This window comes from Lynx rufus, unplaced genomic scaffold, assembly GCF_022079265.1.
Source record: "Lynx rufus isolate CCGP_SWC_20201006 ecotype Redwood Valley unplaced genomic scaffold, mLynRuf1.p SCAF_32, whole genome shotgun sequence".
Lineage (NCBI taxonomy): Eukaryota > Metazoa > Chordata > Mammalia > Carnivora > Felidae > Lynx > Lynx rufus.
The window spans coordinates 4,317,423-4,343,419 of NW_025814848.1; the positions used below are offsets into that span (position 1 = coordinate 4,317,423).

At 47.0% G+C, this 25,997-nt stretch overlaps 1 protein-coding gene across 1 annotated transcript in view; it reads left to right on the forward strand.

Moving 5' to 3' along the window:
• Nucleotides 1-25,997, forward strand: part of AFDN (afadin, adherens junction formation factor) — a 105,552-nt gene that overhangs the window by 20,815 nt on the left and 58,740 nt on the right. The window contains 8 exon segments of the mRNA XM_047093170.1: nucleotides 2,421-2,532; nucleotides 3,874-4,041; nucleotides 11,556-11,650; nucleotides 12,469-12,731; nucleotides 17,950-18,019; nucleotides 21,845-21,960; nucleotides 25,498-25,559; nucleotides 25,684-25,889. Of these exon segments, the coding sequence (XP_046949126.1) occupies nucleotides 2,421-2,532; nucleotides 3,874-4,041; nucleotides 11,556-11,650; nucleotides 12,469-12,731; nucleotides 17,950-18,019; nucleotides 21,845-21,960; nucleotides 25,498-25,559; nucleotides 25,684-25,889 (1,092 nt within the window).

Consider the following 25,997-nt stretch of genomic DNA (forward strand, 5'->3'; position numbering starts at 1 on the left):
ATAGGTGACCACGAGCGTTTGGTGTTGATGTGCTCTTTCGTTTCTTTGGTCTTACTAGGGAAGAGTAAGAACTAGGATTGGTGAATTCGAAGGAGAAACCATGCTTCCAGACGTGCAAAAGTATATTTTATACTGGATTTCTGGCTATTAGCGTTCATAGATAGAGAAACTGTATCATGACCTGAAATTCCACCATACTTTGAGGAGGGGGGGGTGCCTCGGGTCAGGTCGGGAGAGCAGGTAGCCAAGGTAATCGTGTATTCCCTCTGGAGGGAAAATCCTGAAGATCCAGGACATTCTGGTGCATTTTCTCGTGGCAGTGAAGTCTGAAGTAGAGGAGACCCTGCGGTAGTGCTGGGCCCTGGAGACCCTTGCCTTCCGTTGAGGAGCGCGTGGTGAGAACTGCTGTACCCACGGGAAGCACCTGATTGGGCCCACGGATAAGGATGGATTTGGATACGCGCTCCTTATACTTGGGGTCAGCAGCGGCTATAAACGGTGTTCCTGGTCAGAATAAAGTCAGTAAATCAGTAGTGTAAGAGTCCTGCCCCTGCTACTCTGTGGTCACCCGGGGCAGGAGCTCGGTTACCGGGGCCTGACCTTGTGCTCCGTACTTGGGATTGCTTACGTGTCTGCCAGGGGACCGTGGACCACTAAATATATTCAGTTCCGCGTAAAGGTGCATTCGATATAATACATGGTAATGAACTTTATCATCTTTTCCCTTTCCTTCATTTCTGCTGTACTTTTACGGATGAACTTCAGAAGTGTAAGGGCACCTTAATCAGGGTCATGAGGTTGTAAAAGCCTGCTTTGGGCTTGTAGTGACAGGCCTCTTTGAGGTCACTTGTATCTCTTTTGAGGGTCTCCTGCTTTGGGTTTTCTGTTCTATCACATCCTTACAAATTCTGCCTCGTAGGCAGTATGGAGGTGATTATCGTTTTAATCCTGTTTTCTTTCTTGGCTTGCCATCTTGCTAGCTTCATGATATGTAGCTCTTCCATACTCATCGTTGTTCTAGCTGTTTAATTATTCAACAAATATTTAAGTTCGTCTTGTTGGATACTCTGCTAGGTTACAAAAACAACAGCTGTCTTTAAAGGAACTTACAGAGAAGCCAAGAATGAGAAAAGAAACATGGAGTGTTGAAATGAGAGCAATCAGGGAAGGCCTCCTGGAGGAGCTGTAGTTGAGCTAGACATGGCCAGTGGGTCACCGGCCTTCAGGCCCAAGAAATCGCGGAAGTATGGAATTCATGGCCTACTCTGAGAGCTCTGAATAGTTCTACGTGCCCGGATCTACCAGGGTGTGTGACAAAGATCGGGACGCAAAAGAGGAGTGAAGGTCAGGTCCTGAACTGTGTGTTCTAAGCCCAAGATACCAAATTCAGTACAAAGCAGTACGAGGAAAGATTAATTACTTTAGCAAGAGGGTGTGTTGTAATGCATTTGTCTTTTTAAGGTAATCTGAAGCAGTGTGGAGATGTTGTAGGCTTCTGCACAAGAGTCTCATCCATCTGGTGTGTGAGTGTGAGGCTGTATCTAGGTGGTAGGGCCTGGGAACAGAACTCTGTTGCAGTACTGGACGTTGAAAATAATGTTCCGATGCCACTGGCTTGGCTTCTCATATTTTACTTTCTGTAGTCGTGTTGTGACGTGTTAGTATTTCAAACTGAATGAAGGGTGGGCCGATCCAGCAGGTGCATGAGGTCCCTGGGCCTCCGTCCCCTTCATTTTTGCTCTGGATTATTGGGGCTTTCCCAAGTTATCCAGAGAACTGTTTGACTACCATGAAAACATAAAGTAAAAAGTATTATGGCATGATGAATTTTAAGAGCGTCGTGAATGCAACATTTTAAACCAGACACTTAAAAACATCTGTTGCGTGAATAACCCTGTAGTATATCTAAATGATCTGATTAAATTTAATCATAAAGCTATTATCTACAAGAAAGAGCTATTCTGTTTTGTCGTTATGTGACGGCTATCCTGAGAGATCCCACCTTAGATGAAACTATTTTGTAAAAATGATGACCGGATAGTGCGCAAGTGGGTTAGGGACCAGGGAGATTGAGCTACAGTAGAGTGATCTTTCCTGAGGAAATTGCTCACAATTTGACCAGTACGTACAGTCCTTCCATAAGAGTTTGTTTAAAAAAAAACAAAACAAAACAATTACTCAACTAGTTTTTTGGGGGGCCAGAGAGGCAAGTGAGTAGACGCGGCACAGCCAGCAGGCCGAACCGTGTTGGAAGCCGCTTCCCCGCAGTGCTCCTCCACCTTTGTTGGTGGTTTGAGGATTGGTGGTTTGAGGATTGGTGGTAGGGTTTGGTCCGTTTAATTCTATTGTGACTTTTATTTACAGGAAGTTCTTTTTTCTGAATCCTGGTGTCGTCACAGTTAATTATTTGTTCCTTTCAGGTTATGCTGCCTCCTGGAGCCCAGCATTCGGATGAAAACGGTGCTAAAGAAACGATCCTCGATGATGACGAGTGTCCTTTACAGATCTTCAGGGAGTGGCCAACTGACCGAGGTAAAGGGTAATTTTATTTGTTACAGAATCATTCATATGCTACATTAAACCTCTGCCTGAGATGTCAGCTGTGTGACACTGTCAGGGCTGCAGGAGAGCGGGCGTGGCTGTCTGTGCCCTCCTCCCTAGACCTGCTGAATGGCTCCTCTGGTCCCTTGTCCTGAGGGCCACACTCAGCCCACGTGCAGCGGGGGTGTGGGCCCGGAGCGGGCTGTCACGCTGTGGTAGGAGGAGCCGGAGTCCTGTCTGTGCTGACCAGGTGGGCGGATTGATTACAGGGGGGACTGTAACCTGCAGCCCCAAAGATTGTCAGTAATTCGGTCATTTCAGATAATAAACCAGACTTTTCACTGTTCAGTTTCTGCTGATTGTTTCAGAGCAGGAAGGTTGAAAGCTATGTTTTGATAAAGTCTCATTTTGCTCTCAGTTTCACGTGATAAGCTAACTGTCGTTCAGTGGAGGACCTTTGTGTAGTAAAGACATAAAGATTTATTGCCAATTCATCCTATCAGTGCTTGAATGTATGTTGGTAGTTTAAAAAGTACACTTGTGCTTAGTGCTTTCTTTAGACTGTTTAAAATTGAACTGTATTATAAAGTCAGATTGCTTTGAATTCTGAGTTAATTCAGTTGAATTAAATAAAAATCAGATCAACTAAAAACATTTTTGTGTGTATGTATTTGTGTATGTGTGGTGGTGGTGGTGGTGGTGGTGGTGGTGGTGGTGGTGGTGGTGGTGGTGGGGTGTGTGTGTGTGTGTGTGTGTGTGTGTGTGTGTGTGTGTGTAAACTGATCATAGGGTTAGTTACCAATATAAGCATTCATTTATTCTTAAACTGATGCTCTGGTATTTTTCAAGCATGTAATATGCTTGGGTAGTCATTGATTTAAAATAATCTTTGTAGGGGCGCCTGGGTGGCTCAGTTGGTTAAGTGTTGACTGCAACTCAGGTCATGACCTCCTGGTTTGTGGGTTCGAGCCCCACGTCGGGCTCTGTGCTGACAGCTCGGAGCCTGAAGCCTGCTTCGGACTCTGTGTGTCCCTCTGTCTCTGCCCCTCCCCTGCTCATCGTGCTCGCTTGCTTGCACGCTCTCTCAAAAATAACATTGAAAATTAAAAAAATAATCTTTGCACATGGCTACCAGAGTTTTTCAGAATACGAGTGACTAATATTTCCTCCACTGAGTAAAAGTATAAATTGAGTAAACCTTCACTCGATCATTCCTTGACAGATGTTATTAAGTTATATTTTCCTGATAAATCTTAGGGGAGTTGGCCATCAGTCACTCAGCCATCCTCACCTGTTTCAGTCTGGTTGATGATTTACAACATTCTGTTCTAGGGGTTTTAGTCTTTCAGTTGAAGAGGAGGCCGCCAGACTACGTCCCGAAGAAAACGAAGAAACATGTCGACGGGAAGTTGGTGAAAGGGAAAGAGAGAGCCGAGGGTTCCGGCTACGGCTCAGCACTTCCGCCTGAGAAATTGCCCTACTTGGTGGAGCTCAGCCCAGGTGAGAAGGATGATCGGTGCATGTTGTTTCAGCTTTAAATGTTTTACTTGTAAGGAATTGTATTTAAGTACTCTTTCAGTTGGCTGAAAACCTTTTTTAGACCGTTTATTTTTTAAAAAGTTACTCTCATAAGATGACATTTAAAAAAAAAAAATAACAAAACAACCCAGAACCTTGAGGTTATATGGGACATGTATGTTTACGCATAAAAATAAAGTTGACGTGGATAAAAATGAATATTGAAAAACAAAATTTAAAACCGTGAGTATGAGGTGTTTAAGGATAAATGATACACTTCTTTAGAAAATGTTTTTCCCAAAATAACCTTATAAAATACTTAGTCTCCTAAAAATGACAAACTGGAATGTACTCTTTGGGCAAATTTAATACAAGCAGGTACACGTGGGATACGTGTCCTGTTGAATGTGTGAACAGTGTGAGAAAGAGTACCTTTAAGTTGAACAGAACAGTAATCCATCTAGAAGAGGAAGGATATTTGGTTTTAGAATGCTAACAGACTGGGTTTCTTTTGATGTTAGTGCTCGGTTTCTTTTTAGAGCTCTTCTCTAAAGCTGTTCTAAATTAGCCTTAGAGGCAAAGAAATATATGAACGTCCTTACAGAGGTGTTTTATACACACATCTGGATGTAGAGTAAAATGTGCGTGTATGTGATGTATATAAATACACACATGACCTCTTGATCGTTCGGCCAAACTATATCCTTTTTTATTCATCGGCTTAAAATGGTGGAGGGTCCCCCGTATTCTGAAATGCTTTGAAGAACAGAGATTGCGCTCTCGTGCCCAGGACTGCTTTCCGATAAAGCTCAGTTAGTAATTACAGAAGAAGCTGCAAACCCAAGTGGCTGTGTAGGTCGTCTGGAGTTGCTCAGACAGGAATTCTGTCCTTCTCTTCTTGGCTTCTCGAGCGTTGGTGTTTACGAGACGTGGTCCCGCAGCCGGTGGCACAGGCAGGCTCTGTGGATGCGGGAAAGTGGGGTTTGGGCCGATGCTCTGTAACTTATGCTCGGTGGCGGTGTGCTGTAAGTGGTAGTTTTTATACTTGTTATGTTTGAGGAGTTATCAGAATCGGTGAACTGTTTGTGAGGAATGTGTTAGTGTTGCTTTGTCCCTCGGTTCTCTGACCGAAAAGTTCATTTAAACTTGTCGCTGTGGTTTGGAGCCCTGGCCCGGTATTGCTGTGCGACCAGAGGGCGTGTGCACACGGTGGCCATCTGAGGCAGTGACGGCATCTGAGGGCCAGCCGATGTGTCGGAACTTAGAAGTTTCTAGGATCATTGGGTCTGCTTTTTGAAAGTTTGCATCGCATGCTGGAAGCTAATGGTTTTCTCCAAACCTAAATTTTTGAGGATTCAGGAGTGTCTGTCTGGAGGGACCCGATAAAGAGCTGACATGGGATAATTTTCAGAGGACAGTGGGAAGGGGGTTTGCATGGGGAGCAGAGCTGGGGTGAGCATTCATCCGTGCATCTGTCTCACAAGTATTTATTGATACTTACCACGTGTCAGGTAAGTATACTTACCTCCCTGGTCAGGGCCTCTGAGGTAGAGCCACAGCAAGACAGATGAGACCTGGACCACTGACATTCTAGTGAGAACTGCTGTTTTCCCTGCTCATTTCATGTTTGTAGTCACCCTGTTAAACACAAAGGAGTTTTGTAGGCATGTGTGTGGGACGAGAATAGACCCTGCAGAGAAACCTTTCTCTAGATGTTGGCGCAGCGTGCGTGGGGTTCTCGGTCGCGTGTGTCCCTCCTTGCTGGCGCCCTGCTGCCGTTACCCACCTTGACGGAGCTTCTGCTCCAGGGAGGGCGAGGTACCAGAGCCGTCCCCGCCCTCAGGTGCCTCCCTGTGGTCTGACCTCCTTCCCCAGTGCCTTGGGCTGCCCGCCAGGTCGCCTCCCTCGCCCTTGTTCCACAAGAGCCTGTGATTCACATCGGCCACACGGTCGATCCCCCGGGTAGACGAGAGCCGGGCCGAGGCCTTCCTTGCCGAAGCCATGCTGTGTTTTCTGGGCCATGCTGTTTTTGCAAGTTCATGTTTTTTGTTTTTTTTTAATTTTTTTTTAAATGTTCATTTATTTTTGAGAGAGAGACAGAATGCGAGTGGGTAGGGGCACAGAGAGAGAGAGGGAGACACAGAATCCGAAGCAGGCTCCAGGCTCCCAGCTGCCAGCCCAGAGCCCGACGCGGGGCTCGAACTCATGAGCTGTGAGATCCACGACCTGAGCTGAAGTCGGACACCCAACCTGCTGAGCCCCCGGGGGCCCTGCAAGTTCACGTTATTACTAGCTGAGCAGTCAGCATGCTGACTGAGGTGGATTTCGTTTCCATTTACGAGGAAATAATGCTGGTAAATGTGGGTTTGTCCTGAACAGATCAGTGTTGTATTTCCACCGGACGTGTTACCCACCAAGCACCTATCCACAAGGCGGGGCCCGGGCTCGGTGTTTCCGAGGTGTGGGTGTGTGCTCATACTGTCCTCACTGGCTTTTGCAGAGATGGAGGGGTGGTAAAAAGCCCTTTTATTCTTTGATTTGGATTTAAATGTGTTCTTTTAACAGAAGGAATCCGCCACATTGGGTGGTCGTCTTCTATGTGATGAACTAACCCTTGCTCTTCTGCTCAGTGACCTGATGTCTTGGTGTTTCCTTAACAGTGTGCATTGGTTTCTAACACACACGCTGCCTGGAGCGCTGTTGTCTTGTCCTCACAGCCCCGAAAACTGCGGGAGAAATGTGCTTTTCACCCTTTGAAAGGTGTCCTCCTACAGCTCACCCTCTCCTGTCTCTCTCCTCCTTCCCTCTTCACGTGCTCCGCATGGCCTCTGTCCTGCCGGTGCTGCCTTCACCTGGGCCCCGTGCATGTGCGCCTAGTCCCAGGGAGAAGGAGTCACTTTGCCTACTACAGCTATCACACTTACGAAGGTAATGCTATGCTTCCTACTACTGCTGGGACTAGAGCGCTAGTGGACGTCTTGGGCAGAACAGTGTTACCTGACCAGACGTTTCCTGCATGAGTTTTTGAATTGATACGAATAACTTGATGCTAAGAAATGGACTGTACTGTCACCTTATCCGGATCAGTAAGCGCTCCGTATGCAGCATTCGCTTCATTTAATACAGGCGTTTTTTATAGGAACGTCTGGTTCCCCTATTCGGGTTAAGTCTTAAGAGGTTGCGGCCGAAGAAGGGCGGGAATGGTATTCCTATCCTTCCCCTCCTCTGCCCAGGCAGGTTAGGAAGCCGGGAGAAGCTGGGGGAGGAGGGGACAGGGGCGGGAAGAGAGCGAGGGTGGTGGGTAAGAGTGAGGCCCAGAGGAGCGGCGGGTGCCCTGCCGTCACGCACCCTGGCTGTGATGCCGGCGGGGAGGGCTGTCCCAGTCAGTGGTGTGTGTCTGACAACATTTGGGAGGCTGAAGGGGAAGAGAATCCACCCTCAGCTTATGTTACGACCACATTGTAGGACGTTTCCAGGATTGGCTCTGTTCTCCTGGTTGAAATCCGTTTCTTGTTAGCGAAGATGTACTTTCTTACTTAGAATTTCTCAAATTTGTGTGTCTTTGTGACGTTCCATAGTACAGGTAGTTTTTGGTTTTATGGAAATATTTCTTTTTTTGTTTTTATATTTTGAATGTTATTTTTTTACGTGTTAATGTAACATTCTAATGCTCTCCCATGCTGTATAGAGTTTACCCACCTTTTAGCATCTTCTGTTTGTTGCATTTCCTCCAAACTGATTGTACACATTTTCATTGGTTATTAACCGAACTGGGAACTTCTGCATTTGTTCTTTTTAAAGAACATTGAAGCAAGTGATGTTTATCACCTGTTTTGATACTTCTACATGCATAGAGTCTAAGACCTGTTTTTACTGTGTGTTTTGTATTTTTTTATTCCTGAAAAGGATTCTTTAATGTTTTCATGTGTTTGTTAATTTCATACTGTAAAGTTATGGAGCACTAGGAAGGAGAAAACATTTCCTTTTTTTTTTTTTTAACCTGCTGTGTATTAAAAAAAAAAAAAAAAAGTATATACTCCTCAAGTTTGACCAGAGTGTTTCTAGTTTTCCATTTTTATTTAAGAGGAGCTAGTTTGTTTGCTTTTCTAAATAGTTAGTGAAAATACGCTCTAAGCTCTGTTTCAGTAAGCTTCAAAAATTTGATAGTTTCTTAACCATTGCATTGATTCACCAAAGTGTAAGTTGTGGGGATGTGAACGTACGTTCAGTTTCCCACCACCCCTGGGACACAAGAAACGCTCTGTGGCTCGGCCTTCTTTAAATGAACGCATCCCTCCCCCTTTTGTAAGTGGTATGGCAGACCATATTTCGTACCAGAAACCAACTTCCAGAAGTTCACCCTGGGAAACGAGCAAAGGCAAAAGCAGAGCTGGAAGGGTAGAACTGTCATAGGGTAAGAACAAAAGTGCTCTTTAAAACATGGTCTTCTGTGTATAAGGGCTTGTTTTCTCTTAATGTTTAGGGTACTAGGAAAACTTTGGGTTATATCTCAAATTAAACAAGGCAAAAGCAGAGAAACAAGATGCAGAACAGTGTGAATGGTAATTTAGGGGTAGCAGAGTTGACAAATAGAATTCAGGACATCCAGAGACTTGAATTTTAGATAAAACCCCAGTGTTTGTGTGAATGGGGCCCAGCGATTGCCCATTTGACTAGATGACATGTATTTCATTTGTCAACCCTGAAGAGTGTTCTAATGTTTGTCCAGAAAAAAGAAAAAAATGTGTGTTGAGTAGCTCAATTGTATGTGCATAAAACAGATTTTCAAGATTTGCTTCTGGGTGGACAATTAGGCCGGGAAAAGAAGGCTGCTTTCCATTGTGTACTTTCTGTGCCTTTTGAATTTCAAACTACATGAATATTTTATATACTTTTGACTTTCTGTCAGGACAGTAAAAGAACAACCTGCTAGAAGCACTGCTGTTGGAGGGAGAGTTACTTAGACTCGTCTGTGCTTTTAAAGGCGCTGCAGGTCTGTCCTGTGTGCGGAAGAGAGGTGCTCAGGCGGGAGTGAACGGTCTGTGGAGCACTGTTGAGTGAGCAGGGGGGGAAATACAAGGGTTTGTTTCAGGTACCACGTTTCCATGTTCGTTAACACCCATGAGATGGTCCCTGTCCTTTTACTAAGGACAGAGGAGTGAAATGTTCCAAAAAGAAAGATGTCCATCATTTGAAGATGACCTGCTTCCCCTGCCCGTACTCCCCAGCTCCGGCCAAACCCCACTGTATCCAGTGAGTTTGGTCGCTGCCATTTGGCTCACTCAGAATCCACCCCTGGAGGCCGTATCTGTGTTTTCTGTTACTGTGAAGTCGTAAGAACTGAGGAACCGGGGAAGAAGCTTCCCTCTGATCCATCAGTCGGGAGGTCTCCAGCACAGTGAGATGCGGGGGAGGGGCAAGAGGTCCGTACTTCCCCATTGCTTTATACTTGCAACTCTGCTGATGTAGCAAAGCACAACCTGTCCACGTCTTAGCTCACAAGGTACCCCTCAGAAGCACTCAGAATGCAGAAGAATGTTCATGTCAAGTTTTTCTTTCACCCCCTAAACTGGTATTTTTCATGTTCTTGGTATTTTTTAACTTTGTATGGAAACCATTGTTCTTCATCATTTATTTGCTGCTTTTGCTTACTTTGTAATGCATTGGTGTAATTTCTGTGTGACCATATTGCATTATTTTCTTCATTTTCTGTCACTGATTGTTTCCTGTTAATAAACTAAGTCTTTGTTGAATGTATACTGTGGAGCAGACACTGTACCAAATGCCAAGATACAGAGATTTAAAAAAGAGCCGCCAAGGAGCTCGGAGATGGGGCGGCAAGTAAATAAAACACTCGTGCACCAGGGAGAGCGGCAGGAAGATGAAGCGATCCGTGGTGCTGAGGAGGACGACGCACGCCACTTCCTGACCGGGACTATGTACTGGGACTGCCTGTGCTGTTTAAAGCCGGCAAAATCCCACACATTCCTAGGGGGCTTGGACTCCGCGGGTATGGAAGGGAACTGCCCGCGTCCAGGGGAAGCCCTGGATGGTTCCAGTGCCTCATTTTGGGTCAGGACTTGGAGTTGAAATAACTGTTTAAGGAAAAAAAAAAAAAAATGCTCCAGGTGGCACCGCACATGATGAGAATATCCCAGCCGTGAAGGGTGGTAGATGATGAATTCTCATTCACATGAGATGTTGTGTCTCTCAAATACAGGTTATTTTCATCCAGATTTGACAGGTTTCTGAAATACGCCAGAAGGGGGAAATGTTATTGGAATGTTACTCTGTGTGTACTGTGACATTGACAGCAGTGCTCATAGGACTTGTGTGCTCGCAGGGTCTTTTGTCTGCGGGAGCTCAGGCCGCACCACAGCTAAGAGACTTGAGCAGGCTACACCCCGCGTGCGCTCCCAGTGTTTAATTTGGGAAGCGATTACCTCCTGATCCCAGCGACTAGAGATTGTGACTCGTGGCCCCATAAGTGAGGCTGCAGGGTAGTAGCATGTCAGTGAAGTAGGTCAGGGAGGCTCCACTCGGCCTTTTAAGGACCTGGCGTAGGTTGATGGCCACGGCCTGGAGGCGGGTCAGGACTCACTGATCCTGTGAGGCCTGTTTCCTTGTACGTTCACAACTCTGAAATCTGAAGAAATCTTTGATCCATATCCTGCGTTGAGTACAGTAGGTGAGAAGTGAGTAAACATCTGGGCACAAGTGAAGAGCTGTCTTGCTCTTCTCCCTTCTCCTCCCCCACGTCATCCCCGTCCCCTGCCCACCACAGAGATTCCTGCACAGGGAAATTAAAAAGATCTACAGTTCACCGAGGTATAAAATGATTAGCCACCCACCCCCATCCCCAAGTTCCCGTGGAGCTAAGCACATTTGATGGTAGTTCTTACTGGAACTTAATGTCAGAAAGGGGCATTGGAATCACCTAGGGAGATTCTTTGGAAGACGTGTGCGTGAGCCTCCTCCCGAGATCTTGGTCCAAAAGGTCTGGATGAGCCATGAGGTGGTATGTTTCAAACCTCCACCAGTGACCCTGCTGTACCCCGTCCGTGCACCTGGTGCCTGCCGTGTGTGGTCTGCATGGCAGGTTTGCTGGGAGGAGGATCTGGTCTGAAGGGAAGTCCGTATGTGTTGGTCATCTTTACCTAATAGAGTTGCTCTTCGGAATCGTTAACAAAAATCCAGGGCCGTATGGCGGAGAGATTTCTTTTCATGTGGTAAGAAGATGATGGTTATAGATGATGATGTTGGCACCTTAAGTCACGTGAAACAGCTGATGTGTTTGTGTCTTAATGGGAAGTTTCTGTATATCCACTTAAATTGCATGGCATAAATTTGGGGAGTTTTTTGATAAGAAATCCTGAGAATTGAGAGCTGTCGTTCATTCTAAGACAAGCTTTTGTTTGCTTTGTTGGCCTGTTTCAAATGACATGACAAGAACATTACACTTTACAAATGAAGTTCTGTACTTTTTCCTTTTGCAGATGGTTCTGACTCCAGGGACAAGCCCAAGCTTTACCGCCTTCAGTTGAGCGTTACTGAGGTCGGGACAGAGAAGTTCGAGGAGAACTCCATCCAGGTGCGCGGGTGGCCACAGGTCTAGCTCCCTCCGTAGCTCACACTTGGGTGGGCAAGGGCACGTGGCGCAGGGCCTGCCGCACAGCAGCGGATGAAGGAGTGGACAGAAAGGAAAGACTTTATCTTTTAATGTAAAGAAATGCTCCAGTGTGAACAGAGCAGGCTGTGAAATTAGGTCCCCTCTCCACCTCTAGAAACTTGATGTGGTCATCGTGTTCCTCTGAGACTGCTTTTCTCCAGAAGGTGGTGGTGACTTCATGGGTCTTTGTCAGGATTAGAGGAGGTGGCCTGTGTGAGAGTCCTGTTGCTGGGACTGATGCCCGTAGCAGTGGGGGCTTCCTGAACGGTAGTTAAAATGTTAGCAGGATGTGGTTCTCAGGTACTTAATGAAAACAGCATGACGTGTTCTTTCAAGAGGAAGTTCGGGTTCATTACCTGATAGAACTCAGCTGAACCCTGGCAGACCGCCCTTTCTCCTGTGCTGCCCTTTGCCGACTGCAAATGATGGGTCAGGTCATTAGTGTCCTTTCCTGTTCTAACATCCCTCCTTCAGCATAGCGGTAAGACAGGTAAAGAGTGTGTGATCCTAATGATCTGTACAGATTATTATCTGATAAATGTTTCAGGTGGCCGTGTGCTTTTCAACTCCGTATGTCTTCGGTCAGGTTACTGGACGCTAAAATTAATGTGTTCAGTTTGACACTATTTTGACAGTGTTTACTTTTGTACTGTTGGGAGGAAACCCACCGAACAGCACCCAAAGTTGTGTTTTTAAGTACTGTGTCCTTTGTGACGGAAGTTTCTTTGATTTTATCTCAGCTGTTTGGATCAGGAATTCAGCCCCATCACTGTGACCTCACAAACATGGATGGAGTTGTCACCGTGACTCCGAGAAGCATGGACGCCGAGACGTACGTGGAAGGACAGCGCATCTCCGAGACAACCATGCTGCACAGTGGGATGAAAGTGCAGTTTGGGGCGTCACACGTGTTCAAGTTTGTGGACCCCAGCCAGGACCACGCAGTGGCCAAGAGACCCGTGGATGGAGGCCTGACGGCCAAGGGCCCCAGACAGAAGCCTGGGTAATTCTGTGCCAGCTGTGAGAGTTTCAGGGCGTCTGATTATGTGAGAAGTGATCAGAATTAGGCGTGCGTTATTACGGGTGGTTTTGTTTTTAAACATTCCAAGTGGGGTTTGTTCTTGTCGATTTGGGCTGGTTTTGGAGGAGGAAGAAAGAGGTCTTGACTTTATCTGAACATTGGAAGTTGGGGCTGGTTTTTAAATTATTTTCAGAGTTTGTCTTTTTGGCCGATACTTTACTCTTAGGAAGAACTGGTGGTATTCTCCGTGATGGTCCCGTGGAGCTACAAATTCTGTGGAGGTGTTTTTCTGCCCGAGTTAGTGAAACACGTGCGGCTTTAGAAGTGTCTCAGCTCCACCTGGTGCCTTTCTGAGGCCTTGCCACGTGGGCCTGTCACCAGAAAACAAAAGTCCTTACTGGCCATCTAGTAGAAGTTCCTGAGTGGGGAGGGAGTAGGCCTTCATTGGGACACTGTGATCGTTTTTTATAAAGCAGGCGCTCGCTGTGTGGCTACTCTGTTATCCGTTCCGCAGGTTGCTAGGGCACGGGTCTTGGGAAAATAGCCACGTGGCCCTTCGAGCCCAACGGCTCGTGCCGTTGATGGCCACCAGAGAGCCTGCCGCAGGAGCCCTGCTCCAGGAGCGTGCCGGGAACAGGATGTGGGGCCAGGAACCGCGCGGGGCCGCTCTCTGTGCTGCCCGCCCCATTGTTTCCTTCTGGGGCCTGCCTTTGCTCAGCCCGCCGCTCAGAGCTCGCGTTGTGGGCCAGGTGCGAACTTGTAGCTGCTTGGAATTGTCTCTTGCCGGTTTCTCGGCTTTGTAAAGCCTACCGCGATGGTGCCTGGTGGGTTATCAGTTCGTCCTGGGTCCTTGTGGAGTCCTGGCCAAGGAAGCGATCAGAGGCAGCTGGTGCCAGTAAAGACGTGACGTCCCTCTGCACGCTGACACTTTGGGGATCCTCACACACGTCCATGTGGGCAGATTGGGTGTGGGACATGTCACGGGCTGGTCGCCTCTCACTTTGAGCTCCCGGTTGCGACACGGGACCCATCCCTCGATCTCTGCTCCTGAGGAAAACCAACAAGGGCCTTCCCACTCAAAGTCCATTTCTGTCTGATGCTGTTCCAACTTTAAGCTGAACGCGTGTCCAACCTCACCCTTCTGTTTCGCATCTGGGAGGAGCTTTTCTCTCCTTTTTTTAAGGTCCTGTTTATTTATCAGGCACATCCTCCTTTCCCGTCTGTGTCATGACCTATACATAGCCTCTTTTCTTTCAGCACATAGTCATGTTCAGACGGTTTTGTTTCATTTCCTTTCATTTTTCATTATCTTTAATGTTTTCCATTTTAGTCCTCAGCTTTTCTTCAGCTCTGCTTTCTTTCAGCACCAGAGACCGCTCTGCCTGCCTGAGGGTTTTCTTGCCACACTCATTCCAAAGACATGATCGTACGACGCGGTTTCTTCTGGTGTGTTCCATGTTGATTTTCAGCAGTTCCTGCGGTTACTCCCAGCTGTGCTTTGTCCCTGAGTTGCGGGTCCCCTGTCTGCTGGTGGCGGTGGTAACGGTCTGCATCTGCTGCTGAGCGTGGGCGCACCACCGCCGCGATGTCTTGCCCTGGGACGTCTTGCCCTGGGATGTTTTCCGTGGAGGGATCGGATCACTCCCGAGGCTGTTCTGCCGTAATGGTCCCTGCTTTGGGGGCCGACAGTCGTCTCCTTGTTGTGTCTCTGGCCGGAAGCAGAGGTCGTGTCAAGGACGTGGCTTAGGTCTCCTAGACAGGAATGTGCTGTGAAATTTTATGTTAATTATCATTACATCTTTTTCCTATCAACCTGGTGAAACTGCTCACTGGTTGAATATACCAGCGCTTACGTGTACATCCATAGATGAGAAAGAAGTGTCATTTCTTTATAAACACATAATTTTGTTCTATTGTCCAACTGTTAGACACATTTCTAGATCGATAACCCAAGTATTTAATGTTTCACAGACGTGTGTATGTGTGTGTTAACCGAGGTGTAATCGACATATATTAGTTTCAGGTGCACAGCATTCTGATGCGGTATAAGTGGGCACACAGCCTAGGAAGCGTCCGTCACCAGACCTGCGCACAGTTATTTGTACTTGTGACGAGAACTTTTAAGATTAACTCTCTTAGCAACTTGCAGACCTGCAGTACAGTAGTAACTATAGTTTCCATGCCGTACGTCTCGTCCCCAGGACTTCTATTTATTTTATAACTGGAAGTTTCCACCTTTTACCCACTTCACCCACCTCCCAGCCTCTGCCTTTGGCAACTGCCAGTCTGTTCTGTGTCTATGAGCTTTTGTTTTTGTTTTCATCTTTGTACATTCCGCGTATAAGTGAGATATATGGTACTTGTTTTTTTCCGTCTGGCTTATTTTACTTAGTACAGTGCTCTTAGGGTCCATCCCTGTTGTGGCAAATGGCAAGCTGCTTTCTTCTGGCTGAGTAATACTCCTGTGTGTGTGTGTGTGTGTGTGTGTGTGTGTGTGTACACGTACACGTACACACACCGCGACTTTATTCATTTATCTGTCAAGGGACCCTTAGGTTGCTTTGATATCTCAGCTGCTGTAAATTATGTGCATGAGCCTAGGGTGCAGATCTGCCTTTTCGAGTCACGTTTCCATTTTCTTCAGATAAATACCCAGCAGTGGAATTGCTGGATCGTATGGTGCTTGTGTTTTTCATTTTTGAGGAACTCCGTACTGTTTCCCGCAATGCTGCACAAATTTACGTTCCCACCAACACTGCGCACTGGTTCCCTCTTCTCCGCAATCTTGCCAACACCTGGTATTTCCCTCCTATGACACTTGTTAATGTTTCCAGTATTAGCCATTCTAACTGGGTGAGATGACATCTCATTGTGGTTTTTTTTCTTGTTTTAATGTTTGTTTTTGAGAGAGAGACAGACTGTGAGCATGGGAGGGGACAGAGAGAGGAGACACAGAATCCGAAACAGGCTCCAGGCTCTGAGCTGTCAGCACAGAGCCCGACGCGGGGCTCGAACTCACGGACCGCGAGATCGTGACCTGAGCCGAAGCCGGACGCTTAACCGACTGTGCCCCTAGGGTAGCACAATTTGATGTTGATGGTCAGCGTGGGAATTTTATTCATTCATCTATTCACTTATGTATTTATCTAGTCTGTATTCGTGGAGCACCAGTGTCATGTGTCGTGCTCTGAGTGCTGATGTGATCAAGACCTGGTTCTTGCCCTCACAGGTCATACTGAGATAATGTCATCAAAGTCATGAATAAAGTCACTTTGGAATCGTTTAGTGTATCCAGAATGTAATACAGCTGAGTCCCTGTTAAATTTTAGTTTTGTCAGCTTTGGTGAAAAAATAATGAGCTTTGCATGGTGTTAAATGAATTTGTTATTCTAGAATAATTACAGGTGGAGTCAAGAAGGCTTTGGCTATGCTTCTGTGTGTCGATAAGAGGGAGTTAGGGGTGGGTAAGGTGTATATGTAGCTTTGAGAGATGACAGAGGGAGGTGAACTATCATACTTCTTTTTTGCATTACCAGAGACAGAGTAGCTAAACTGAATTTCCCATTCAAACCATCAGAAACCAGGAGAACAGTTTCTATGTTTTGTAAACATCTTAGTGACACAGGATAGATGAGATGTAACTTTTAGTAAATGCTTTTACTTTCTCAAGTTCCTATTTCAAAGTGATGATATTTTGTAGTTTTTTTAATGTTTATTTTTCGAGTGTGTGTGTCCACACCAGTGGGGGAGGGGCAGAGAGAGAAAATCCCAAGCAGGCTCCACGCTGTCAGCATAGAGCCCGACCTGGGGCTTGAACTCATGAAGGTGGAGATCATTACCTGAGCCAAAACCAAGAGTCGGATGCTCAACCGACTTGAGCCCCACAGGCACCCCTTTATTTTGCATTTCAAGATGATTTTTTCTTTTCTTTCTTTCTTTCTTTCTTTCTTTCTTTCTTTCTTTCTTTCTTTCTTTCTTTCTGTTTTTTAATGTTTGTTTATTTTTGAGAGAGACAGAGACAGAGTATGACTAGGTCAGGAGCAGAGAGAGAGGTAGACACAGAATCTGAAGCAGGCTCCAGGCTCTGGGCTGTCAGCACAGAGCCCGACGGGGGCTCGAACCCACGAACTGTGAGATCATGACCCGAGTGGAAGTCGGGTGCTCAACCCACTGAGCCACCCAGGTGCCCCTCCAGATGATTTGATTTTCTTAGTGATGAGGTAGAGGAGGAATTTGTATCAGATTTTCTAATTTGAAGAATTGTTTTGAGTTTCCTCATCTCTTTGTGGTTTCATTCTATAGGTTGGGCTTAAACATGAGTTTAAAGTTACCACAGTGCTGTGAAACTAGACCCTTGTCTTTCAGATACTGTAACAAAAGAGGTTATCATTCTCTTTGACTGTCTTGTGCAGAAGTCCCGGAAATGTAGGCACTAACCCATCTTGTCGATTTCCAGATATTTTTAGGGCTCTTTGTTTTCCTTTTATTGGGCCTCTCTCTTGGGCTGGGATTAATGGATTGTATTTACCCTCATTATTGAGTAGGACTTAAAAATTTTTTTTTAAACGTGTATTTATTTTGAGAGAGAGAGCTTGAGCACATGAGGAGGGGAGGGGCAGAGAGAGAGGCTTCACGCTGTCGGCACGGAGCCTGCAGTGGGGCTCTCAGTACCGTGAACTGTGACCTGAGCCACAGTCAAGAGTTGGACACCTGACCGACTGAACCACCCAGGTGCCTCCCCATTTCTGTATCGTGGCCCAAGTGGTGGTATCCGTGAGCTTTTCAGCTCTCACCAGATTGGCTTTCAGAGGAAGGCAGTTTAGTGCCTGTGCCGTATTCTCCTGAGGTCAGTGTCGCTTTCCCTGCGTTGACAGATGGGCTCGTGGCGCCACAGACTGGGCACTTCATTTATGTGCCATTATGTGATGAAGCGGCTTGCTTGTTTCTTGGACGGTTCTTTCCAATTTATTGTTATTAAAATATAGTTTGAAAAGCATCCTGAGAGTATTCAGTATAGAGCAGTAAGAAAAGTTCATAAAGTTTTAACAGCGTTTTCATTCTGTGACTTTATATGCTGAAAAAAAAGTGGCGTCTTGATCTTTGAGTTGGGATATTTAGCCGTTCCTTTTGTGTTAAGAAAAACAATGCCTTTTCATTTGAGAATTGTTAATTCAGTGTCTTTCTTTTTTTACCCTGGCAGAATTGTTCAGGAGACAACTTTCGATTTGGGGGGAGATGTTCACAGCGGGGCAGCGCTGCCAGCGAGCAAGGTGGGTACTTTACGTTGCCTGTAGCAGGGAGTTTGTGTAGCATTCTGGAACATTCTGGACCCCGTGGCCAAAGTGTCGGGAGTATGCTCCTGGAGCTCCTGCGAAAGCCGACTTCACCGTGGCTTCTGACCGTGGCTTGCTGTCCTGATCTGTGCTGTCTCCTGGCGCCACACCAAAGGCCACGGGTGGCAAGCTGGGCCGTGTCCTCCGAGCAGGGGGCCCCAGGCTTCTCCCCTGTAGAACCAGCCCTTCTCCGTCAGGCGACCGCTGGAGACCGTGGACTTCCCCTCTCCTCTCCCTGCCAGCTTACCTTCTCGGGGACCTTGCCCCCACAGTTGTCCCGTATCTCCGCGTGACGGGGGGGATTTGTGTCCTCGTTCTGGTTATCTATATCGCTCAGTAACAAACCACCCCAACCTAATTGACCAAGGACGCGCAGCACCCGTTTTACTTGGCGCACAGCTGTACCGTGTGGTTTGGACTCACCCGGGCTGTTCGTTGGCCGGTCTTGCTGGGGGTTACTCGAGTTGCTGCGTTCGGCTGCTAGTGGGCGATGAGGTGGCCCGGCTGTGCCGGGACGCAGGTGGCCGGGCCCCCCTCTCCACGTGTTCTCCTGTTTTCTCCCTGGGACAGCTTGCTCGTCTCTCCACAGGGGTGGCCAGATGTTTGGGTGTCTCACGAGAATCGTGGAATCGACCAGCCTGCTTAGGCTTGGGCCTGGGGTGGCACACAGCACCCACTTCCTTCGCCTTCCGGAAGGGGCCGCCGAGGCTGTGGTTCGTTGAGGCCACGGCACGGCAGCCGCCGTGCGGACACGCTGCTCTGTCTCCTGTTCTAACAACTGTACCGTGCGCTCCAGCCCTTGCCCAGCTTTCTGCTTCTCTTCCCAGCACGATTTCTTGAGGAAATAATCTGCGGTCCGCTCCCTGTTACTCCGTCTTCTCCCCTCGGCTCCCATTGGCTCCTGCTGTCGGAGGGACTGTGTGTGTCCGGGTCTCTGATGGCCTCCGCACGGCCGAGTCCGTGGCCTGTGTCTCCTCTGTCTGAACTGGGCCCCTACTGCATACTGGGGGCGCTGCCTGACTTCGGCCCCCAGGGTGTCGTTCTCCTGGTTTCTCCCCCATCGGTGCTCAGTCCTCCTCTGGCTCATCTGCCCGTGCCTCCTCCTTCCCCGTCCCCTCCACTTGGCCTCAAAACTCGGTTTCAGACCCAAGGCCCCTTCTCTCCTGTCTGTACTTGTTCCCTAGGTGATCTTAGGCAGTTGGTAGTTAAAATGCACGGATATGTTCATTACCGTTGACTGTATCCTTGGCCCCGACCTCTCCGGACCCCGGAAGCTTGCTTGACGTGGCCATGGTGATGTCTGACACGTGTTTCGCTCTCACCACAGCTAGAGCAGGGCTGGGCTCTCTTAAGCCTCCTCGTCCTTCCCCGTCAGTAAGTGGTACCCTCATCCGTGGTATCGTTCCAGCAGAAGCCCGTCACTGCTTGTCCTTGCTTCCTTCTCAGCCTTCAGTGTCGGCGTGTTTCGTTTGCGTTGGACCGAAGCAGTCCGCAGGTACCTGCCTCTCCCCATCACTGCTTCTGTGGTGTGACACTGGCTGCAGTTGTCACACGGCAGAAATGCTGCATGGCCTCTGAGTTGGCCTTTCTGCTGCTGCCCTGGCTTGTCACTCTTCTCCCCACGGCCAGGCTCGTGTTCTGAACGTACGACTTAGAGCCCGTTACCGCCCGGCTTTCCAAGCCCCCAGTGGCTTCTCATCCCAAATGTCACACACTTCCCTCTGGCTCACACAGCTCCTTCGGCCCCGGCCACCTCCCCTCTCGACCTGGCCCGTGCACAGAACACGCGCCTCCTTCCCATCCGGGCACTGGGGCCAGTTTGTTCTTCCTCGACTGTCCTTCCTGCTGGTTTTCGTGCAGCCGGCTCCTTTCTGCTCATTCCTCCTTGAAACCTTCTTGAGCGTCCAAGCATAGTTCATGCTTGGTTCATAGTTCTTAGTTACAGCGCCTTGTTTTAAATTCTCTGTGCCAGCTGATGCTGGCCTTGTTTGTTGACTTGGTGGAGGTAACGGTCCCACTCGGGATGTTCACTGCTGTTCTTCTCGTGGTGAGAAGGTGCTTGGGGCACTGGAGCTGCAGCAGAGACCCCTCTGAGAAGCACGTGAGCAGGTACTCTTGGAACCAGATGCAGCTGTCTCCGTAAAAAGTTTAGTTTCTTATAAAAATGTGTGCTCGGAACAGAAAGCTCAGCACAATGAGGAAAAAAATGAAAATCATTCATCTGCAGCTAATAGTTGGCTGTTGATGACATTTTCATGGATCCTCTTCTGATCTCTTTCTGTCGTAGATGTATTCATGTATACATTTAAAAATAACCAGGGGTGCCTGGGTGGCTCAGTCAGTTAAGTGTCCGACTTCGGCTCGGGTCATGATCTTACGGTTCGTGGGTTCGAGCCCCGTGTTGGGCTCTGTCTGACTGCTCAGAGCCTGGAGCCTGCTTCGGATTCCGTGTCTCCCTCTCTGTCTCTGCCCCTGCCCCGCTCGCACTCTCTTTCCCAAAAATAAACATTAAAAATGAAATGAAAAAAAGTAAGTACCTGCACACATCCGCACCTTTCTGTCCTGCTTCTTTGGCTATTATTTTGTAAGCCTTTTATTTGAAAACAAGCTTAAAATTGTTTTATAATATGTTAGCTTATAAATGTACCGTAATTTACTTACCCATTGCCTCCTTACCCATTTATGACAGTTTTTTGTAGTCTGTGCTGCCATCCTGGCCAAGGAATCTTATTTTTATAAGTGTATTTTATGAAAGTATTTATTGTGTATGAATACATGTATTTACAAACGTGATTGCCAGGACACCCTGGACTGGTGAACATTTTAAACAGCCTAACAAAGGATTAGTTCAGTGAACTTTGGTAAACAGACAGCTGTTATGCAGCCGTTACAGTTCTGTGACATAAAAATACCATCCGATGTTTACAACACATGAAAAGGAGTCTTTTTTATGAAGGGGGTCGTATAACCTCCTTTATGGAAAATATGAAAAACTGTAAAGATACAGCCCAAAGTTACTCTCTAGTTGATAAGAATGGCTTCTGTTGTCAAGCTCAATTTCTACAATAAACAGATGTAGTGAGAAATCTCACATAACATTTTTGCTACGGTGGATTTCTTTGTATAAGTAGAATGATCCTGTTCCTGTTGTTTGCTTAATAACCCAGGTAGCTTTTCCCTCTGCCACAGGGTGGTTAGGGATGTGCCCTCCTTGGAAGGACTGAAGCGTACTGTATCGGGCCCCTGTATTGTGTTCTTTCTCTCCTGATGAAGGGCGAGAACCAAACCAGCCTCTGTCCTAAGTTCTTCATTGGGTGTTGAGCTGTCACGAGCAGATTTTTAAATCCTTTCCTTACAAGTAAAAGAAGGACCCTAACTTTTCAGAGTGGACACACACTCAGCTCTGTTCTGATTGGAGAGAGTGTTTGGGAGGAGTCGCTCCCGTCCCTGCCCGTTGTGAAGAGCCCCGTTTACACGCACCACCTCTGCACGCCTGTGTGTTAGAGCCTGCCTTTAGCTCTTTGAACAGGAAAGCAACTGTGTGGTTCGTTCTTTCAGCGACCGTGTTCTTGGGCGTGCGTCTGTGCACCTGACGTCCTCAGCACGGCCGTGCCCTTTTCTGCTCTCTGCTCTTCTCCGGCATCTCTGTCTCGCCTCCCCCTGCCGGGCAGCCTGGCATCAGCCGTTTCCCTGCAGCAGTCTGTGTGAGCGTGGCTGACTGGCACGCTGTCTGTAAACGCTCCGTGTTTTCTCTCGGCTTAGAGCGCCACCAGGCTGGACAGCGACAGGGCACTGCCTGCCCCCAGCACGGCCGAGCGCGGGACAGTGAAGCCGATGCTGAGACTGGAGCAGGAGGACTACCGCCGGCAAGAAAACAGGTAGGACGTGGTTCCTATGCAGTCAGACGGGTGGGACTCGGACAGGTTGCGGCGGGGGGGGGGGGGGGGGGGGTTGGGGACCAGTGGGACTCGGACTCGGGGGGGAGGGTTGGGGGATGGCCTAGTGACTGCTGAGGGTTTAGCTGACGTTTTGAGAACGTTCGCGGTGTTGTAAAGAGGATTTTCTGTTCGTGTTGCTGAACTGGAAGAAAAGGCATCGTCAGCAGCTGTGTGTGTCCCTTGCTTCTGTGCCTCGGTGCCGTCTGCCCAGGTGAAGCAGGAGGCACTTTGAATTAAAAATGCTTCTATTTTAAATGTGCTATTCTACAAAAACAAGGAGAAGGGGAGTTTTTACAGTTTAATATTTGATCATTTGTATATTAAGACACTCTACAACTGGCCATTTCACCTGTTTGTAGATGAAATCCTTACATGTTTGAATACACATGTTAAAAGCCAAAAACGATTTTAAGTGGAGTTAAGAATTATGAGTGCCACGTTACCACGTCTCCCGCTCTGACGTGGCACGTCTTCGTGCCGAGGCGGATAGGGATGGATATTGTCGCCTGTCCTCGTTCTTGAAGAGAGAACGTCTGCCTTTTGTTATTTCCTTTTCTTAGGATTTGTAAGTACACGTTACCTGAATTAGAATTCTACTTTCTTGCGATTTCTAAAATTGTTTAAATGTTGAAAAGTAACGTCAGTGCCTCAGATAACCAGTGATGAGTTCAAATGCTGGTGAGCTGGAGCCGCAGAGCGCTTCTGCAGAGGCATCTACACGGACACGGCGGCTGGAAGACCACTCCTGTGTCCTCGTACCATGCATGCTGGTGTCAGCAGGGGGACCGAGGCGCCCACCAAAAATCTGTTCAAAGTTTTCATGAAGCCATTCTAACTCTTCTCTTTCAGATCCAATACCAGAGGCCCATGTCTGGCCCAAGGTCACTTACAGGCAGCTGACTTGGTTCTTTAATCTTCTGCCTTCCAGTAGAGGGCGCTGTGTGTTATAAGACTTTAATACCACTTATCACAGTGATGCGATTTCTAGGTTCCTGTGGAAATCTCAGGTTTTTACCTTGTTTTTATTGTGGGCTTTTGGTTATGAGAATTTTGTTGATTGTGAATGTTTTTAGATGTAGTAATAAGTCTGCTTTCTGTGTGCTTGTTTCTGGTGGCGTATTCTAGAATAAGATGTTTAGCACTGTAAACTGTATATTAATACGGTGTCAGAGGAGTCAGATGGTGGCCAGTTGTATGTTAGAATTTATCTTATCCTGCCGGCAAAGATTTCACTAAAGGTTTTATTTGACCTATAAATACGTATTATTTGGTTGGTGTTACAGCATGATGGAAACCTGATTCTTCTACTTTCAGTCTTTGTATTTCACATCTACAATGTGGGCATAAGCAACGCTTCATTGGTATATTCATAAAAACCGAAGTTACTTTAATAAATATGTTTAAAAACACTAGTTTTAGTCAAGGAAAAAAATCTTTTTGAATAATGGAGTTCTTTAAATTACCACTGACACGTTTACTTTTTCAGTGAGATTTTATATTCCTTATTTTACCAGATTTCTCAAATGGATGAAACAGACAAGTGAGGTTGACCCAGTTTATTGTTTAACTAATGAACTGAAAGATCTCTGCAGTTTTAGCTGTCTGTGTGTGTGGCAGTTAGCAGACTTGTTAACATAGTTGAGCATACAAATTCTGTCTGAAGAGCTTTTTTATACCTGCATTGTCGAGTTAAATCCAAATCCCAGATCACAGACTAGATAAGAAGTTTTGAAGCACGTAATTTGTTGAAAAGAATTTTGTTTTTCCTTCTAGTGCTTCTGATAGTTCGGGGTAATGGCGTCGGATTTTCTCCCGGTCGAGGCCTCAGTGCGCAGGGGCGGGAGGGGAGCACGGGCCTGCGGGAAGGAGCCACTTGCGTCTGTGGCCGTGGAGACCTGCAGCCACCACACGTTCTTTCCCTCTTCTCTTCATTTTTGAAGCAGTTGTTACGTCCAGAGTAAATGCGTGAGCGGTTGCTGCTGAAAATGTCCTTTCGGTTCCTCACAGGTTCTTAAATATCAACGGCGATGTTGATGCTCCGCTCCAGCAAATGTGACGCTTCGTGTGAATATTGACCTCCCTGTTGTTTGATCCGTATTTACCTCAGTAGTTGTCTCCCTCCCGGTCTAAGTCCTCATAGCCTCACTCTTTACTCTTCAGTCAAGTTTGTGGAAAGACGCAACACGGTTCATTGCTTTTACTGTCAGTTTCCTTCATCTAGTCGAGGACAGATTTTCGGAAGATTTATCCGGATCGTCTCTGTTAAAGCTGAGCTAAAATGATAAAGGTTTAAACTCTTAAGGAACCTGATCACTTGCCAGCTTGTTAGGGCAGTGGGACTTGCCTGTGTTCTACACAAAATGTAGTTAGTAGCAGACTAACGTAGAGTAATAATTAAATTGCTCGAGATTCGAACCCCGTGTCTGCGCGAAAGAACAACTAAACTGAACGCTGTGGAGAACAGGGTAACTGCAGCAGTGAGGAGATCTAAATCGGACTGGTAACTATTCGTCTTACACATTGTAGAAATTCTGTGCTTATTAATGGCTTTCAGACGTTGTTTGACCAATATGCAACACAGAATCAATCATATTTTACATCGTGTCTGGTGGACACACAACCTCCATATGCATGTATTCATACTGAAAGGAGACTTTCACAGGACCGTGAACCTTTGATCCTACCCGTGGGGACAGAGTGACCCACTATTTGAAGAACTCTTAGGGAAACCGAAATGTACCTAACCTTTGAATTACTTTGATCGGGATGCCTGGAAACACATAAACATTAGTGCGAATTCTTACAAGGGTTACCGATTATAGTTGCTCTTGGTTTCTATTTCTTGGCAATTCCTTGTGTTTGTAGTGTCAGGCTAGATGATGAAAAGTGGAATTTATGTGACTTTAAAAAAAAATGTGAGTAGGAGGCCTTTTTTTTTTTTTTTAAAGGTGTGCTTCACCGTGAGCTTGAGAAATGCTAATACTGAGCGACCGAAAGGGTCTGTAGGAATCGTCTTGGGTAACCTTTATCAGAAGAGAAGGGCAGCGTCTGGCTCTTAGCAACTTGTTCTCCTTTGTAAGAGCTCCGTTTCAAGCTCACTGTGGTTTAGTTTTCCTTTGTGTCTCCCAGCAGCGTCTTTGCATTGTTACTCGAGCCGTTGCCGTGGCAGGTGCGCGGCAGCCTGGTCGCCCCGCTGTGCGCAGTCTTCATGCATAATAGAGAATCGTGGTCGGGTCTGCTCTCTCGATGGAAGCAGATACCGCAAGGAACCGACCTCCGTGAGGTGTAGGGATAGGATCACTCCCAGGACGCTCATCTGCATATTTGAATGGTTTCCATGTGAAAACAAGTCATTGGGCTCTCTATCATGTGTACGAACTGTGTAGAGATTTTGAAAATAGTTGCAGAAACACGCATAGGCTGACCGTCAGTAGCCATGTGATCTGATGTTAAGAGGCGGCCTCTCTCTTTTTTCAGAACTCAGGATGCTCTTGGGCCTGAACTCATACTGCCTGCAAGCATTGAATTCAGGGAAAGTTGTGAGTAATTTCAGATTCCATTGTTAGTGAATTATTTCTTGTTCCATTTTTCTCCATCTGATTTTCATGGGTTTTTTTTTTGTTCTTTTTTTTCTTTTTCTTCTTTTTTGAAATCTTTTCACAGCTGAAGATTCATTTTTATCTGCCATTATAAATTATACTAATAGCTCTACAGTCCATTTTAAGTTGTCACCTACATATGTATTATATATGGCATGTCGGTATGTATTGTCGAGCCAGTACAGACCCGATGTCAGTCCTACAGAGCGTACTCACAAAGTGATTGCCATAGTCAACAAGATGGTGAGCATGATGGAGGGGGTGATTCAGGTAAGCGCCAGCACGCCGGGCCCCGCTGCTTCAGTGCGCGTGCTTCTTGTTCGCATGTGTCGGCGAAGCCAGTTCCGCCATGTCTCCGTGTGCTTACGTGTTCGACTT